Source organism: Populus alba, chromosome 1 (assembly GCF_005239225.2).
Source record: "Populus alba chromosome 1, ASM523922v2, whole genome shotgun sequence".
Taxonomy (NCBI): domain Eukaryota; kingdom Viridiplantae; phylum Streptophyta; class Magnoliopsida; order Malpighiales; family Salicaceae; genus Populus; species Populus alba.
The window spans coordinates 7,058,496-7,076,462 of record NC_133284.1 but is presented as its reverse complement, the minus strand read 5'-3'; the positions used below and the strand labels follow the sequence as shown (position 1 = coordinate 7,076,462).

Below are 17,967 nucleotides of genomic sequence, written 5' to 3'. Positions count from 1 at the left end.
CAACGGAAGTTTTGAAAAAATTTGCTATGGAAGATTGTTGTCCAGTTGAATATGGAACCAATTTAACTAAAAAAGGAGAAGGAGATTTAGTTAATCCTACATACTACAAAAGTATTGTGGGTTGCTTGTGTTATTTAACATGTACCAAACCATATATTTTGTATGGAGTTGGCTTGATTAACATGTATATGAACAAGCCGAGAAGTTCATATTTGAAGACAACAAAGAGGATCTTTTGTTTTGTTAAAGAAACTTCAAGCTATGGATTGTTTTATTCATCTTCGCAAAATCTTGAAATTACAGGTTATAGTGACAGTTACTAGGCATGGAAGACAGAAAAAAGCACAACGGGATTTGTATTATTTATAGGAGAAACAACTTTCACTCATCAAAGAAACAATCTATTGTCGCATTATCCACATGTGAAGCAGAATACATTGCTGCTGCATTGTATGTGTCATGCAATATGGCTAAGGAAACTGATGGAAGATTTGCAACAGAAACAGAACAAGGCTACACGAATCTTTGTTGATAACAAGTCTGCTATAGCACTTGCAAAGAATCCTAACTCATCATAAACGTTCAAAACATATCGATACTCGATTTTACTTCATCAGAGAGCACATAAAAGAAGACGATGTGGAGTTAGTTCATGTCAAAACTCATGAACAAATTGCAGACATTTTTACAAAGTCATTAAATACTAATGTGTTATGTTATTTGTAGAAGAAGCTTGGAATCATAAAGATGGACGAAACAAGTTTAAGATGGGAGAATGTTAGTTATTAAACTTGTTTATCAAGATTAAGTGTATTGAAGTTAGTTTAATGAATAATCATCCATATTAGAAATACTATGAATCTAGCAGTACTATGAATCTAGAGTAAGTATTGAAGGGTCTAATATTAATTAAGTACTTTGAAGATTGTAAAAGACATTTTATAATGTTTATATATATTGTATGGACTTGATAATGAAAGGTGTGAGAGTACCATTATTTAGTGTATTGTATTCAACCAAATTATGTGAGTAGTGATCCCTCATTTGTTCTGTCATTGTTTTTTTCCAATAAAAAAGATTGTAAATAAAAAGGAATATCTGAGAATTTATCTTATATCGAATAAGTATAAAACAATAACCAAAGTATATAAAAAGAATTGAGAATATACCTCTCATCACAAGGCTTAAGTCTTCGATATGCAAATTGTATGATCCTTCACGGGTTTGCACTTGCATCAATTCATATTTGTAAAGGACCTACTAGCCATGATGACATGCTCAATTGTAAACTGGTTCCAACATCTATTTTAGAGGGAAAACATTCTTATACTAAAGGTCATATTCTTCCTAACCTACTGATTTTTGTATGCTTGTTGGTGCTTTACAATACTTGGCTTTTACACATCCTAATATCTATTTTGATGTCAACTATCTCAATTCATGAATGTCCCCACTACTTGGACATCTTGCAAGAAATAAATTGTTTCATGCTCAAGTAACTTAGTATACCAACATAAGGAATAAAAAAAAAAATAGTTGAACACCTTGTATTTAGATGTCCAACCTGATTTATTTATGAATATGCTAAGATGACACGCACTTGTATGGGAGAGATGAAAAGACCGTGACTAATAATCCATGCCACGTACTTAAGGATACGTTCCTAAAATGAAAGTAATTGGTATACTAACTACTATATTAGTTACTTTCATAATATTTCTTTTCATATGAACTCTATTTGTCGATTCATGAAAGCCTCTATTACCATTCATCTCAAGGCTGCTAGATGTATCCTCAAGTATGTGGGAGTGATTATTAATCATGATTTTTTTATTTTTTCTACACAACTATGTCAACTCAACATATTTAGATGCGGATTAAGTTAAATGTACATATATAAGGTGTTCAACTACGAGTTTGCATATTTTTTATATTGGTATCTGAGTTTCTTAGACATCTAGTAAGAAATAAACTGTTTCATGCTCAAGTATTAAAGCCGAATATTGGGCAATCTCCCCTATTGTTGTTGAACTTATTTGACTATGCAATATTCTAAAAAAAATATTAATATTTCACCATCTACCTCTCTTATTATCTATGATTAATCCCTCCCTTACCACTAATTCTTCAATTGACATATAGACAAGGCATTTAGACATTGATTTCTATAATGTTCATAAGAAAGCCTCTAATGTTATAATTTGGATTCGGTATATAAGTTATTAACTTGCTGGTTTACTTACCAATCTTTTCTTTCCATTGCATGATTTGTTAGTACAGGGACAAACTTCAAGTTACTAAATCTTCTTCAGCTCGAGGGGAATATTATAGATATTGTAGGTGATAATGAGGAATTCTTTCTTTGATCTTAGATGACTTGTTATCATGTATATATTTTTCCTTTCCTAGTATATAAGATATTCTTAACTATATCTATTACATTTTTTTTATTTCCTATGATATTGAATCATCTATCTGTTCACGGGTTATATATAATGAGAATTTACATTCTATATTACCATGTAAGTTTGGTTCAGGAATCTTTACTTTTTAAAAATACCCTTATCCCTTATGTAATACCATGTAAGTTTGGTTCAGGAATCTTGGAAGCTTGTAAAGAAGTGAGGTTTGGCATCTAGTAGAGAGATTGCCAGGCATGTCAAGATGAAGAGATGCACCCTTCATCATTTTCCCGTCTCAAAATAAGGTTATCTTAGTATAAAATAATATGGTTTTTTTATACGTGTGATTTGAATGGACCGAGGCCTTAAAAATATGTATCATTAAGTTTGAACTATCTATCCATCTTGTTTCCTCATGTAATGTGCCTTTTGAACTAGTTATAGAGGAGCATTTCTTTTATACCTAAATAAGGTGGGTACCTGAAAACTTAGACAAGGTGGTTCCTTATTAAATGTTCAATTATTATGTTAAAAAACCAACCACCACCTTAACTTGTGTGAAGGTGCCTCGCTCTTTTTATTCAGGCTATATTATCCTTAAATGTTAGTTTTAAAAACCATTGTATTCAAGGAAGGTCTATTCCTGTGTCGAATAGAAAATGGAGACTATGTTGTGATTGAGTAAAGTTGTTCTCTCAACATAGTTGAAGAGTTTTATTTAGGTAAGATCAATCGGTGGATATTTCATTGAGATCATCCTTAGCAAGTCACATGGAGATTTTTCACAAAGACTTCTAGACTTTTTTTCACGGTACTTTATCATAAAGTTCTCACATGGAGATTTTTATAAAAAATTTAATGTTGTGTTTTACATCTTTATTTTTTTATCACATCTTGATAGCACAAGTAAAACAAACACACTTTACACTTTACTATGCATATATTTGGAAGAATTGATGAATAATATGATATAATCTATTATAAACAATTTAAAGAATTCACCTAGGTTAATCTAGGTGAAACCAAGATTCTAAATGAACCAGCTAATTGTTTTGGTATGATCAAGTGAACCGAACAACCACTTATTTATTAGTGGTGAACACCTGATAATTCTATAGAAACCAATCGATTGATTGGCTTGACTAATTTGAATTGACCGACCATTTGAGTTGTTAGAGGGACTATAACAACTATAAATGACTAATTTTTGTTAAGAAATATATATATATATATATATATATATATATATATATATATATATATATATAGCTTATCTAATTACAAAATCATAGAGGGATTTTGAACATATATCATTTCCAAGCTATTATAAGTGCAAAAACACTATAGAATATCAATCATGGATTATACTTAAATTTATGTAATCAAACCTTCATAATCTAGCATAAGAGTATATATTCTCATTTTCATTACACTTAAAACACTTTCTAATTTTATAAATGCTATATTAAGATACTTAAAATTTCAATTGTAATATCTACTCTGTTAAGAAAGTAAATAAAGTAACAAAAATTATATTTGTAAACTTTTAAAAATTAGATAAAAACTCTTGGAATTGGTGAAGAAATTTCACCAAGAAAAAATCTTGAAGGTATATTTTCAAGTGGAAAATTTTTTGGGTGAATTCATCAAATAGTAAAAAATCTCAAAAAGAAAATATATAACAAAAAATCTCGAAAAAAAAAATATATAATCAAGTACATCATATCTTGGTGTACGATGAATGACTAATGACTAGAATGATTTACCTAGCTGTTTTAATTATTTCTATAACATAGCAAGCATCTGATGATAATAAAAAAATTCCCCTAATAAAAGAGACTAGACTACACCAAAACCAAAACCCTGACTACAAACCACAAAAAACCAAAATTATAAGCATTACAATGAACTAAAATGAAAACAAGCACAACTCATGAGTTTATAAAAGAATAGGGCTTAAGGCTCAACGCTGCTCAAATACATATATATTAAAAAATATCACTTCTAATATAATAGTATTTGAGCTCCTATCCAATACCCCTACCATTGCAAGTCCTATTTGCTCTCTGACTATACCCTTTATCGCTTCCAACATCTGGATCACCATCTCTCAAAGCAAATCTTTATTTTCAAAATTTGCATGAATTGCCTAAGAGCCGAGCACTGATGTTCATCATGGGTGCCTAATAGTAATAGTACCTGTTAAAATACCAAAGATCTCGCACAACTTTAACTGTGTAGTCATTTTATTTAATAGAATGCCTTTGGCTTAAATAGCCATTACAACTTGGAATCAAAGAAAAACAACCCACATGAAGATTGTGGAAACAGAAAACAGAAACTAATGACTAAGTCATTATTTGACTTAATCAACTCTAACAAACTGGATTGCTGGCTCCTGCAAGACAGGAGTTTATTCTTAAACAAAACACCAGGTTTCTAACAGTACCTAAACTTCCTTCGCCAAACCATGTGCATTGTTGGAAGTATCCACTGAAAACGACCACCAAACACCGTCACGACACACTTAACCATGTGATGCTCACAACTACAGCATCATCAATATAATGCCTTTTGGAACTAAGCTAGAATTCCCTCCACAAATTTAGAATCAATACTTTGTTAGAGAAACTATCCCATATGAAATAAATACAAAGATATAAAATAATAAAAGAAGTTGAGAATGAATCATTTATCATAATCATAAACTTTTTATTCTTTTTGATGTATTTGAGTTACACCGTTTTAAATTGATAATTGAGTCTGTGTTCCATCCAAAAAAATTAGTCTTGTGATGGGTGATCCGTCTTAAACATTTTATGTTACTTCATGTTCTTGTATTTATTTCGATGGTTTTTCTAACACTTATCTTTACTTGCAAGCCTATAATTTAGAATTATGAAATAGCTTGAGTTCAATGATTTTTGCTCCGTTGGATCTCTTTGAAATCCTGATACTATATCCAAAAAAACTATCTTAAACTAAAAGTTTAAATTGTTGTGAGATCCTAGGAATAATTTTATATTAACTCTAACAAGAGTATTCTTAGACTAGCTTCAAAGTTAACTGAGACTAAATCCTCGTCCTGAATAATCTTAAGGATGCATTTTTTATATTAGTTTGGTAAATTCATAAGAATATCTTCTAGATAAACATTTTTCATATTAGTTCTAAGGTTTAAAATGCAAAAAGTCAAACAATTAAGCAAACCTTCTTAACTATGAGTCTGCAACTAGAGATAAAAAGTTTTTCAAATCATTGAATAAACATTTTAACCTGTTTTGCGGCATTTCTTCTAATCACAACTTGCAATGATTGCAAAGTATTGGCTGGGTAAAAACAGTTCAAAAATATGAAGAAAAGGATACAAAGTGAAAAATTTTAAATATGAAGATGCAAAGTATGCTTCAACTGAAGGTTGGTTTACGTAATTTTCCCCTTCACATGAAAAGCATATTGTTCATAGCAGCATTAAGTCGGTTACCTTATGATGCATGGTCCCCTTCATGGCCCTTCTCATTGTTGATCTTCTCACATAATGCTTGAACTATCACTTCAAGCGAACTCTTCTCATGTTCTAGTTGTGCATTCTTCTCTTGAAGCTGGAGTTTATCCACATTGTTTTGGTCATTAACTTGACTCCTTAACAGTAAAATTTTACTTTTGAGCTGTGTATTTTCACGCTGAAGATCAGTATCGTTGGCACCAGCCTGTCAGCAAGGGAAAGAAAATAAACAATAGTAAGGTATAGATAAAATTTGTTAGTGACCAATCAAAAGCTAGCAAATAAAGGCTGGATAAATCTCTACTAAAGGCAATGCAAATAGTGAATCATGATTCATGAGCAGCAGTTCCATATTAAAAGAAAGACAGAAACAGAATTCAGGCTAGTGGTCTGGACTCTTGTGCTTGTTATTTTAATGGATTTCATCAATATCTACTAATCCTTTTGAGTTTAATGCTTGAATTTCATTTATATCCCTCAGATGGGAAAATTATTAATAAGCCTAAATTAATGATGCATGGAAAATGCACAATTTTTGTTTTTTTTTGGGGTGCGGGTAATTAACCATCAATAGATTTAAAACCGGCAAAGTTCCTCTTCAAATATATGTTATGAAAAGTACAATAATCCCAATAGTAAATGAGGTCTGCCACTCTTCATATTCAGTTTTATTACAGAAAAAGAACTAATAATCAATAAACAAATTATTAATTTTTCAATAGAAAAACACTTACTAGTCGCTTTGAAAGGACCTCCACAACAGTATTTTGTTTATCATGCTTCTCCTTCAGTAGAACAATTGTTTTCCTAAGTCGCTTCATCTCTTGTTCTTGAGATTGCAAAGTTTGTCTAGTCCGAACTGCTTCCATTTTAAAGGAGGCATTCTCTCCTTTTAATCGATCGTTTTCTTTCCTTAGCTGTTCCAAGTTTCTCTCGGTCTCAATTTTGTTTCTCTACAAGGAAAAGTGAAAGTTTCTCAATTCTTTTGCCTTAATGAGCCTGAAAGAAAAATGAAAAGATCCAGTTTTCTACTCAGAGCAATGTTTAAGTGAACGAAGAATTGCTCATCATCTCATTTAAGGTTTTTAGGGGAAATCATTAAACTGAAACTATTTTATTTATATTTTTCCATTAACATGATGCTTTAAGGACACAATTATGATTATTCAAATTACCCATCCACGTTTTCCTTAAATTCATTTTCGCATAAAGACCATGATTTTTATCTAAGTTTAAGTGCAGAGCCTAAAAGGCTCACCTGTATAGGGGCAAGGTAAAATGTTTACATTATTTGTCCTAACTAACTAGCATTTATGGTTGATAATTCTTCTGTAGTCATTAATTTAATTATTAAAATGGATTTAAACATGTATTGACTAAGATATAAACCATAATGAATAGCCCTACATCTGCGCATTAGAAAGAAAAGCTTATATAAATAGGCAGCAAAGCCCCATCCAGTAATGATTTAATAGGGGGACGCAATCCTCCATTGCACGTAGTTAAGTTCCATTGAACCTACTCATGAATAAAAAAAGGCACCTCAATGGTAGCAACACCCTCCTCTTAAGGGTGATGTTGCACGTTAGACTACCTAAAGGAGGTCAACCCGAAGAAACATATATGTAAATCAAAACGAGGTAGCCATAATTTTAGTGATTGAGATTTCTATATGGATTTCTCTACAACTTTTTTCAATTTGGTAGTATTATTCTCACTTCACTTCTTTTTATTATTATTATTATTATTATTATTATTATTATTATTATTATTATACTACCACAACCTTTTTTTTAGCATGTTTCTTTACAAGTTCATAAGTTTAAAATATTAACAATTTGCACCTACAATCAAATTAGAATTTAAGCAAATTTAAAAAGAGAGCATATCTGTTTAACATGAATGTTTGATATATATATAAAGGAGAGGTTGGAGCTTTAAATTTTTAAAAAGAGAGAGGAGACACTAGTTTCAATTGAGCTACGAGTTCATTGGAATAGAGTTTGACTACATATATGCATATATATATATTTTCCATCTTTTACATTTATTTAGACAAAATTTTCATGATGCAAGAATTTTTAGAAAAAACAGGTTTCATAATTAATTTGTCATTTGATAGATAAAAGGATAAATGTTGTGCTATTATTGGTTAATAGACTTGTCAGGAGATAAATAAGCTAATAGTTTGTCCTATGCATGGCAATTCGTAATTTAAATGTAAAATATATTGGTAGAGCCTATAAAAATGCTGATTTTTTTTTAAAAAAATATGCACCATGAGTTTTTGGGACATATCAATTTCCCTCTTGTAGACGTGATTTTCTGTTAATTGATCTTGTTTTAGTGTTATACTATAGATGCATGTCTATAAATTTTCTTGAAAGTTGCAATCATGTATGGTTTTTTAATATAAGCAAAAACATTAAAAGAAAACCAGAGTCATTCAAATGCAATTATATATGCTCTGTATGGCATTAACATAATACATATGGTTATTGTTCTATTTTGATTCTAGTCATTGTCTTGTTGGCTAGATTATATTTTTTGGTTTTGATTTGATATTAATGATACAATAGTTTTGCCTCCTTAATGATATAATTGAGTCTAGCCTTTTAAAAAAAAAAATCATTAATATTATAATTTGTATAACTACTACCATTGATGACTTCTCGTTCTGTTTTGAGACAAACTTTTGATGACATGGTAAAATTACAAACTATTCAATGCATTTTAAAATAAAGAGCATTTCATAATCATGTAGGAGATTATGAGGAATTTGACTTTTCAGTTATGAATTTGTTATAATTAGATTGATATCTAGCAGATATATTTATGGGCCAAATAGATAAATCTAAATCCAAGAAAAAATACAGACAATTTAAATGATTCTATCGAGTTGTTAGATAGGAATTTGTTATAATTAGATTATATAAATACAATTATTGGACCAAATGGATGAGTCTAAATAATGATTTTTTTGACAAAAACACGCATAACTTTTATTTTTTATTGTTGAATTGTACCCATAATTTACCAAGAGGTTATATAGCAAGATCAAAGATTTCTCAACTATTTTTTTCTTTTTTCTATTTTTCTTTCACTACTTCGTCAAATGACCGGCCAGACCTTAGGAACAATAAAAAAATTGGAATTAGGGAACATCTCCCTTCGCGATACTGGATTTCTAAGATCAATTTGGGTTCAAGTACATTACTCTAGAAAATCTCCGTACATATTCAATTCAAATGCTCTTGGATGCCATGATCTTTGAACTCAAAATAAAAAACTAATCAAGGAAAAAGAAAGCAAAAGAGTAAATAGATAGGCAATGGTGTTTACCCTGCATCGTTCACGATATGCCTTGTCAATAGCAATCTTTCTTTTCTTTGCAACTTGATCTTTAGTTGCTTCCAGATCCTGTCCTTTCTTATCAGTATCTGTTATATTTGAAGACTGATGAGGACTACCTGGGCCTGCTGCTAAGAAGTAGTTAAAGGCTTGCTGATTTCCCCTTGCCTTCTGATCGGTTTCAAATTCTGTCGACGACGAATATGGTGCTCCTCCCTCAGCAGTGTTTTAAGTACATAAAAGACCAAGACTCTTGAAGCAGGTATTTACCGAAACATGTATTGGTATATATACGTGTGTGTGTGAACGCACGCGCCTGTGTGTGTGTCCTTTCTTCACCAGCATAGTTATTTTTCCTCCGTGGGTTTGAGAAGCAGATGGTATGTGTAATAATAAAAGATGAGATACAGGGTGAAATGAACTTACTAGATCCAAGTATTCCAACTGAAATGGATCAATCGGCTTTCTAAAGCAAAGATGAAATGAAATAAATCTCTGAGGATATATGGAAGAAATACACTTACCATTATAAGCCTCAAAGTCAGGTGCAGGTGGAGGTAGAGATGCTTCAAAGAGATGTCGCCACGGACTTTCGTAATCCATCGCTGGCTTTCTGGAGAAAAAGAAAAGCAATTGAAGCTCATGAGCCAACCGGCTGAAGAACTAACGAACAGTCAAAACAGTTGAATGGATAAGAACCTTTGGAGCAGCAGGCAGCTAGCTAGCTTTTCGTAAATTTGACGAGAGGGTGTTGCTTTTTATAAGAAGACTGAAGAAAAGGTTGTTTGGTCATGTCTTGCGAAATCGAGCGATATCGCAAGACATCCTTCGAATTCGTAAAACATTTGAAAGAGAGAAACAAGGACGACTTTTGTTAGCCTTGGACAGCTCATCCATCTCGCTGTCAAATCATCTCTCGACGTACCATTCATGGGCCACCTCATCTTTATTGGCCCCGCAAGCGTCGGTCCAACAAGCAAAACACATGGTCTTACTTTATGTAGCAATGCTAGTATGGTGCCAGCACCGTTCGTACTTTATGTTCATACTTAGGGGCTCTTGCGGTGTAGAACGCAAGCACATGGTGACACGTTCGTGCCGAGCGATGATGCTCCGATTTATTAGTTTTTTAAGAACTTGAAGCATCGTATCTTACTAGCGTTAACTTAGTTTTTTTTATAAAATAACAAAATAAACTTAGAAGGATAGGATCATTTCTGTCATTTTCTTTTGATCACCTATCTAGTCAATACAAAGAGATCCCAATTCTTTCATGGCAGGCCGCGTCTGAAATTCTCCCTTTGTTTCGGATTTTTCAATTAGAAATTTATTTTTATTTTACTGCATGGTTATTTTTTTCAATTTCTACTTTTTCTCTTCTAAATTACTAAGTGGAATTTACCTCTTTTCGAATAGATGCAAGAGTTTGATAGCTTCAGCTCAAAAGAACTTAAAATATATAAAAGAATACAACTTCATATTAACCCAGAGTAGGGCTAACATAAATGTTATGAGTTAAGTTTATTTTAATTTTCTTATTCTCTTTATAACTCACCATCCCTCTTGTATGGATATATATTTATCAATTTGGGCAGGCATGTTTAAATTTGTACATGTTTTTTTTTTCAAGATTTTTATTTTATTTTTATGTGTTGATATAAAAAATAAAATTTAAAAAAATAAAAAATATATATTATTTTAGTATATTTCTAAATAGAAACAGTTAAAAAAATAACCTAAGCTCCACTTTTAAATACTTACGCTTTTAAACAGTTACGAGAGAAACTTGGAAGAGAAGAACCGGCCGTTACCCAGCGTTTTCATTACAATTCGAGGGACCTATCGCGCGGAGTGGACCTTATTTCGCGCGACTCCATTCTGTCATATGTATTAAAACGCAGCCGCAGCTACCCAGCGGATTTTTCTTCTTTTATTTAAAGTACTTCTTCTGTACACAATCATAGCTTCTTGAATTTCCGATGAAGATGACTTACGGTTTACTGAATGACACGGTTCCCCACTTACACCCCACTACAACACTACTCACAGGTAAAACTACTTCTGAACTTACAATTGTTGTTAGATTCTACGAAAAGACTTGTCAATCGTTTCTTTTATATTATCTTCAATGCTCGATCATATCTGGGGTTACCTGTTTCCACTTTTCTCATGCGAGCTTCATTGTTGGGTTTTTTGATATTTTCTATGTTTGGTATGATGTATGAACAACTGAGGAAGGAAATAAAGGATCCTTCCCTATGCCTCGCTTGTAAATTTACAATCTGTCCTTCGCTTTTCCTTGTTTTTGGAATAACAAGATGGATGGGTCAAAATCCATCATTTCTCCTTTTCATGCTTTCATTTTACCGTAACCATCCTAACATTAATGGAAAGATGTATTTTGAGGCTTTAAGAATGAATGCGTGTTCGTTCTATGTTCATGCCTAGTTGTGGTTTTGCTCGCAATTTTAACAAATGCATCTCACAAATTACTTTGGCTTGATGGTAGTTCACGTTCTAGAGTTATTCATAGAGAATTGTTTGAACTGTTACTAAGATGAATTTGTTGTATGGGCTCAGAGGAAGCAAACATGCTGACAGTGCCTCAACATATGTTGGCCCAACCAGGAGTACCACAACATGGAATAAACATTGCTGTAACTCCAGAAAGATCAAAAGAGAGAAGAAAAGAAAAAATCGATGCCAATTATCGACAACGTTGTAAGGTATAGCACTGTACCTTCTGGTCTTCCTCGTGTGAGGCAAATAGCTAGAGAAATCATGTTTTTTCTATATATATATCCTAATTTATTTTTGGCAGATAAGGAAAGAAGAGCTGGGGAGTAACTTGCAAATTCTTCGGGAAGAAAATGCTCATTTGGAGAGGGAGAAGAGTCTTGTAGGAAAGAAAATGATTCAATGGGTTCAAAAATTGCAGTCAAAAGAAGTTGAGATAGGGAACCTTAAAAGAGAGATTGGCAACTCAAAGAAAGTCATTTCTAACCAAGAAAATCTGTTGGAGACACTGTCACATAACCCTGTTGTGCAACAACTAATGGTGCATCTCTCTCTCTCTCTCTCCACACACACACACACACGTATGTATGTATGTATGTATCTATATATATGTGTGTGTATGTGTATGTGTATGCATGCATGTATGTGTGCGGGGTGTTCTTTTTTTCTTGCAAACCATCCCCTTAAAATTATAGCTGATTTATTTGTTGGTATTACAATGTTCCTGTTTGGGCATATGAATTAACACTTATTAATATGCCTCATTTAGGCTTCTTGAAGTCTTCAGATTACGCGAGACAAAACTTTTAATGAGTAGTTGATAGCTAGATATGAAGAAAGTGTCAATTGGTGATTAGTCTTAAAAGCTAATGGTGAATCTCGAACTATTACTTATATTAACTATGTAAATCTGTGATGATCCACCCATGAATGTTGATGGATGTTGATCCATCATAAAGTATCAAGGAGAATACTGAGGATATCATTAAATTTAAGATACAATTGGTGCCTTACTGCCTCCTTGGTTCAGTCCAGTTATATGGCTGTAGGTGAATCTGTATGTATTACTTTAGCATCTCTACAAATATCGATGATCATGATGATATCTTAATGAATGGTGATGGATGTTGATCTGTCATAAAATTAAGGAGAAAGCTGAGGATTATATTAAATTATAAGATACAATTGGTGCGGTGCTGTTACGTGGTTTTTTGGGTGTCTCTTGCCTTGGTTCAGTCTATCCGTCTCTTGTGTATCACTTCTGTAGTCTTACTCAGTTGGTTTCATCTTTACTGCTATCCTGTGCAATCATGTCCATCCCTTCTGCTCTAGCTGGATATGGAAATTTTTATTTGTTGAGTTTCACTAAAATTCTTAAGTTGCTGACCTGAAGTGCCTCCAGTTGAATTCCTTTTTTCCCGTCTTCCTCAAAGCGGGGTCAATCTGTGCAGCTTTGTGTTTGATTTTTGTCTTAAATCCCAAGATCTTTATATAAGTTGTATTCCTTTATCTTCGTTGAGCAAAATTTCTGAAAAAAAAGAAGAGATTATAAAATTTGCAGCCAATTACACATAATAGGAAGCTATTGATCACTTTGCTTAAATCTTCAGGGCTTGTAGCAAGGCTTCAAGCATACTGTATATATCCTTGTCTTTCTATTGTTACGATGATGCCTAATCAGGCAAGTCAATGTTAAGAATACATTTCTGAAAGTTAAGTTGGATGAAGAGGTTTTGTACTCCGCTAATGTTAATTCTATTTTTCTTTACATATTTGTAAATCAGATGAATCTTATGAGTTGTATTAGTTCCATGAGTTTGGTTTCAGGGTTTTAGTCTAGTCTCCATTGCCCTGGGTTTTTATTGCAGCCATGCCAATCTATCTGGGACTATTTTCACTATCTGCTCAACTCTAACATTTGATTCATCTGAAGTTAGTTGAAGTGTGAATACAGATCGAGGTTCTAGTGTTTCCATCACACTCACATTCTGATGTAAGATGATTTTTTTGTAATGCTAGGTAACTGATTAGCTTTAATGATACCGTTTGGCAAATCACATAATACTAATTTTGTTTCTATGGAACAAATCCTTTGATTTACTTTGTGTCCTCTTTGTATTGCTAAATACCGGTTACAGTGATAGTCATGTTAACGACCATTGTCTCGTATCTTTTTATTCTCGGTAAAATTGTGGTTGCAAATGTTTCTACCTGTAACAAGCTAGTGAACTTGTGGGTGACAATGCTTTCTTTACTGTTGTAGCTTGGACCTAACCAACTTGAGATGGTGCTGCTAGAAAATGAACGCAATATGTTGTGTCAAAATGCCAAGTGGGATAATTGGGCATCTGAAAGAATGCAGCTTTTGAATGAGATTGAGAAACTGGGACGGCGGAATATGGTGCTCAAAATGCAAAATCAAGCTTTAGGTGACAAGATACTGAACCAAAAAGACTACAGGAGGAAGCATGAGAAGGTACCATTAAATATTTTGCAAGGATTATTTGCATAGTTTCACGCAAAAAGTGCTTGCAAACTTTCTTCTCGTACAATAGTTAGCTAAATGTATTTATGTAGTTTCCTTGTGCCAAGTTTCTCAGCAAGCATACGTGGTTTCCTAGCTCTATCATTTCCATTACTTTTCTCTCTCTCCTGTGTTCAAGTGCTCAAATCAGGAACCACAAGTTCAAAAAGAAATTTGACAGAAGGAAAATTTTCACGACATTTAGCTGGCTTTGCTGACAATGGCGGTAGTCATTGCTTTGTTGGTTTCATTTTTTGAAATAAGTTATTTGATAAACTTCTTTTCTTTGATTATGCAACTTGTAAAGACATGTAATTGAAACAGTTTTAAGAGACTTGTAATGAAATGTGGCTCGGATGACTAACCTGAAGATTATTTATATCTCTAGAATGTCTGTGTCATGTTATACATCTATATGTTTGGATTTCTATAAACTTACAAGGAAGCTGTATTGGATTAGTGATCTTGTACCTGAAATCGCCACTCTCCCTCTTTTTTAGTGCAGTAGCCATTCACAACAGAGAACGGTTGGCCTCTAGATTTTTTGCTGAGGGCTCATACTAATGACTGTGCTTGTGTGTTCATGCAGGATATTGAGAGGCAATTTCTTCTAAAAGGGACATCAATTTGCTGATGTGGCGGTTAGGGGTTAGAACCAGTTGTGAAAAATGGGGGATGTTTTTGGTAATTCGAGTTCTCGTAAAATTTATTTATTTATGAAAAAAAATGGGATCAGTTTTTTTTTTTTAATTTCAATTTGAATTTTAATCTGAGGATGACTCCATCTAAAGTTATTATAATTGATAGATAGGGTTGGGGGAAAAGGGTGCTTGTCCCTTTTCTTATAGATAGAAAAAAAGGGTCCCTCATTTTTTTTTTTTTAATGTGTCTTGTCAGTCTTGAATGTGGTTTTACTAAAAATGTTTTTTTTATTCTTGTATTTATGAAATACACTAGAACATAATTTGCCTCCATCTACCTCAATTTCTATTCCAATAAAATGGCAAAAGTAGTATAGGATAAGAAACTATTGATGTATTTTTTCCAAGATAGTTTGAATGGGGTAGTATTGAACTGGTACATGAGACTAAGTAGCTCAAAGATTCAGAGATGAAAAGATCTAGTGGGTGATTTTACAGCAGGAGTATAACATGAATGTTATTCATGATAAAACCAGCTTGTCCAATCTGAAAAGGGGAATAAAGAAAACATAAGGGAATATGCCAAAAAAAATGGAGGGATTTAGCTGTATAGGTGCATCCTTTACTCTTAGAAAAAGAGATGGTCACTCTATTTGCCAACACATTTAAAACACCATACTACAAGCATGTGATAGGTAGTTTAGCCCAGCAATTCATTAAAATGGTGGCAATGACTGAGCATATAGAGTAAAGGGTCAATAGTGGTAGAATTTTTACACCCACTAAAAAGAGAGGCTTCAAAAGGAAAAGGAATGAGATCGACCATGTTAAATGTAACTATAGGGGTAGGAAAAAACAAATTTAAAATTACCACACTTCACCCTAAATTGCCAAACTCTTTATTTTCCTAAAAAAAACCTGAGCTCAAAAAAAATTTTCAAGTCAAAAGCCAAAATTACCAAAGGGATCAACAACAGTTACCCCATTACCACTATCCTTAAATGAGATTTACCAAAAGCTGCTGAGCATCGGGTGTGTAGCTCTAGAACTACTCATGTCTCTATAACCATCTTACCTTAATTGGTACAAGTCAGATCTTACTTGTGAATATCGTGCTAGTGTTGCAAGACATGATATTCAATCATGTAATGCCTTGGAGAAATGGTTTATTCATCTAATTAAAGTTAGGTGGGTAACATTCAAAGAAGCATCAAACGTGAGTACAAACTCCCTACCCAATCATGCTTCAAGTAGTGAATCGGTAAATATACTAGAGTTAGAGTGCTTGGGAAATCAGAAAGCACCAATGGTCAGAGTAAGGCACGAAGAAGGCAACATAAATTTTTGAAGGATTTGAATTAAAAGGGGTGTTTGTCCACACTGTTGAAGAAATGCCTGTAAAAGCTTTTGTAGGAAGGCTGGATAAAATGGAAGTGTACTAAAGTTAGAGAATGGAGCATGTTCCTATTGTGTTCAAAATAATTTTCTCTTTTTGATCATTGTCGCACCCAACTTCACGGCAGCCTTAAAAATTTAGCATGGAAAAAACAAATTTCTGACATCTTGTTCTTTAATGGGGATCTTTGTTTAAAGAGTCGTCGCCTAGTATTATGGTCACTAGGAACCCTGACTGGTCAGCAGAGATTCTATGGTACGAGACTGGTTACGTAAATGGAAGATATTATCACTCTTTAAATGTCTTGCCTGAGGCAGACTGCATTACTAGTTTTGTCATAAATTACTAACGTTTTGTTGGTTTATGCTATGATGGTTTGCATGTAATATTCATGACTCTAGCGTCAGTGAATATTTAACTACGAATACTCCAAACTCTGGAGTTGGTAAATATTACATAGTTATAAAAAAAATTTATATCAATATTTTTTTATTCCTGACTCTAGTGACAGTGAATAAAACAAATAAAATAAATTCATTTTATTACGCCTTCACATTTTTTTTAATTTTTTTTAGTTAAATAAAATACAATGAATAATATAAATTTAAACCGGAATTTTTATTCCTAACTCTGATGTTAATAAATAAATTAATAAATTTATATTATTTTTTATTCATATATATATATATATATTTGTTCTTATTATTATTATTTTTTTTATATTTTATTTTTAGCCCAGCCAGCCTGGCCTTGCCACTGGCCCAGGCTGGGGTAAAAAAAAGAAAGAAACACGCGTGAAGTAAATTCAGACGTGCATGAATAGTGTGAAGGTAATTAAATTACCTTCACATTGCATTTGAAAAATTTATTGAATGCGGAGAATGGAAACTTACCGAAGGACGGCGGTGGAGACGATGGCGAAGCTTTCCTTTGCTTTCTCTCCTGGTTCTGGAAACGCTGAATGCAGTGGCAGCGATCTCGTGACTTTCCTCTGCTTGTGTTCTTTCCCTCTGCTTTTTTCTTTGTTTGCGTTTTGTCTCCTCTGTTTTAAGATGAAGGAAACTAGACGATGGTGATGCCGGTTGTCAACAGTCCTTGGTTCTTTGTTGTTCTTTTTCTGCCTTGGTTTTTCGCTCAAACCTCCTCCTGGTTTTGTTTCATCCTCCTGCTCGTTGTCTCTGTGTCTATCTTTTTTTATTGTCTCTTGTATTTTTCTTCTTTTTCAATTCGTGCTCTGCCTTTCCCTGTTTTCTGGGTTTTGCTCCAGTTTCCCCCTGGTTCTGCTCTGCTCTGCCTTTGTTTCGTTCTGGTCTTCGGTCTCTCGTTCCTGGATTTTGGTCCCCAAAATACCCCTTCTCTGTTTCTCCTCTCTGCCTTTTAAAAGGCCAGAGAGCTTCCCCAACCATCCCCCCACGAACGGGATCGTGGTCCACGATTTGCTGCAGATTTTCTGTTGAATCGGTTTTCTCCGTGCAAAACGGAAGGGATGAAGAACACAGCTTCCAAACGGCGCCGTTTATATCCTTGAGGCTATTTTTCACTTTGGTCCCTGAACGTTTTAAACTTAACAATTGAGATCTTAATCAGTAATAATCAATTTCTAATTGTGCCCTTGGATTAATTTCAATTGA

At 33.2% G+C, this 17,967-nt stretch overlaps 2 protein-coding genes across 7 annotated transcripts; one reads left to right on the top strand and one right to left on the bottom strand.

Annotated features, from left to right (window-relative positions):
• Positions 1-4,317: 4,317 nt before the first annotated feature.
• On the bottom strand, positions 4,318-10,114 carry LOC118045290 (uncharacterized). 6 transcript variants are annotated; one of them, XM_035053886.2, is made up of 6 exons: positions 9,958-10,114; positions 9,783-9,871; positions 9,250-9,446; positions 6,642-6,860; positions 5,887-6,112; positions 4,318-4,601 (listed from the first exon to the last, which is right to left on the bottom strand). In XM_035053886.2, exons 2-5 carry the CDS (start codon positions 9,859-9,861, stop codon positions 5,888-5,890), a joined length of 720 nt encoding a protein of 239 aa, XP_034909777.1. In that variant the 5' UTR covers positions 9,862-9,871; positions 9,958-10,114; the 3' UTR covers positions 4,318-4,601; position 5,887. The 6 variants fall into 6 exon arrangements, with proteins under 6 accessions (XP_034909777.1, XP_073262657.1, XP_034909773.1 ...); XM_073406556.1 differs by having other exon boundaries at positions 4,318-4,585; XM_035053882.2 differs by lacking the exon at positions 4,318-4,601 and adding an exon at positions 4,622-4,997.
• Positions 10,115-11,243: 1,129 nt separating this feature from the next.
• LOC118045289 (uncharacterized) lies at positions 11,244-15,220 on the top strand. The gene is made up of 5 exons (XM_073407109.1): positions 11,244-11,307; positions 11,839-11,984; positions 12,080-12,316; positions 14,039-14,251; positions 14,889-15,220. The coding sequence occupies exons 1-5, from the start codon at positions 11,244-11,246 to the stop codon at positions 14,931-14,933; spliced, it is 705 nt and encodes a 234-aa protein (XP_073263210.1). The 3' UTR covers positions 14,934-15,220.
• The last annotated feature ends 2,747 nt before the right edge of the window (positions 15,221-17,967 follow it).

Excerpts from the sequence above, each read along its gene's own strand:
- LOC118045290 (XM_035053886.2), bottom strand. The coding sequence starts at position 9,861 with ATGGATTACGAAAGTCCGTGGCGACATCTCTTTGAAGCATCTCTACCT. Across the intron at positions 9,447-9,782 it reads TGACTTTGAGGCTTATAATG|AATTTGAAACCGATCAGAAG; the intron begins GTAAGTGTATTT and ends CGTCGTCGACAG. Across the intron at positions 6,113-6,641 it reads AGGTCCTTTCAAAGCGACTA|GCTGGTGCCAACGATACTGA; the intron begins GTAAGTGTTTTT and ends CCTTGCTGACAG.
- LOC118045289 (XM_073407109.1), top strand. The coding sequence starts at position 11,244 with ATGACTTACGGTTTACTGAATGACACGGTTCCCCACTTACACCCCACT. Across the intron at positions 11,985-12,079 it reads ATTATCGACAACGTTGTAAG|ATAAGGAAAGAAGAGCTGGG; the intron begins GTATAGCACTGT and ends TATTTTTGGCAG. Across the intron at positions 14,252-14,888 it reads ACAGGAGGAAGCATGAGAAG|GATATTGAGAGGCAATTTCT; the intron begins GTACCATTAAAT and ends GTGTTCATGCAG.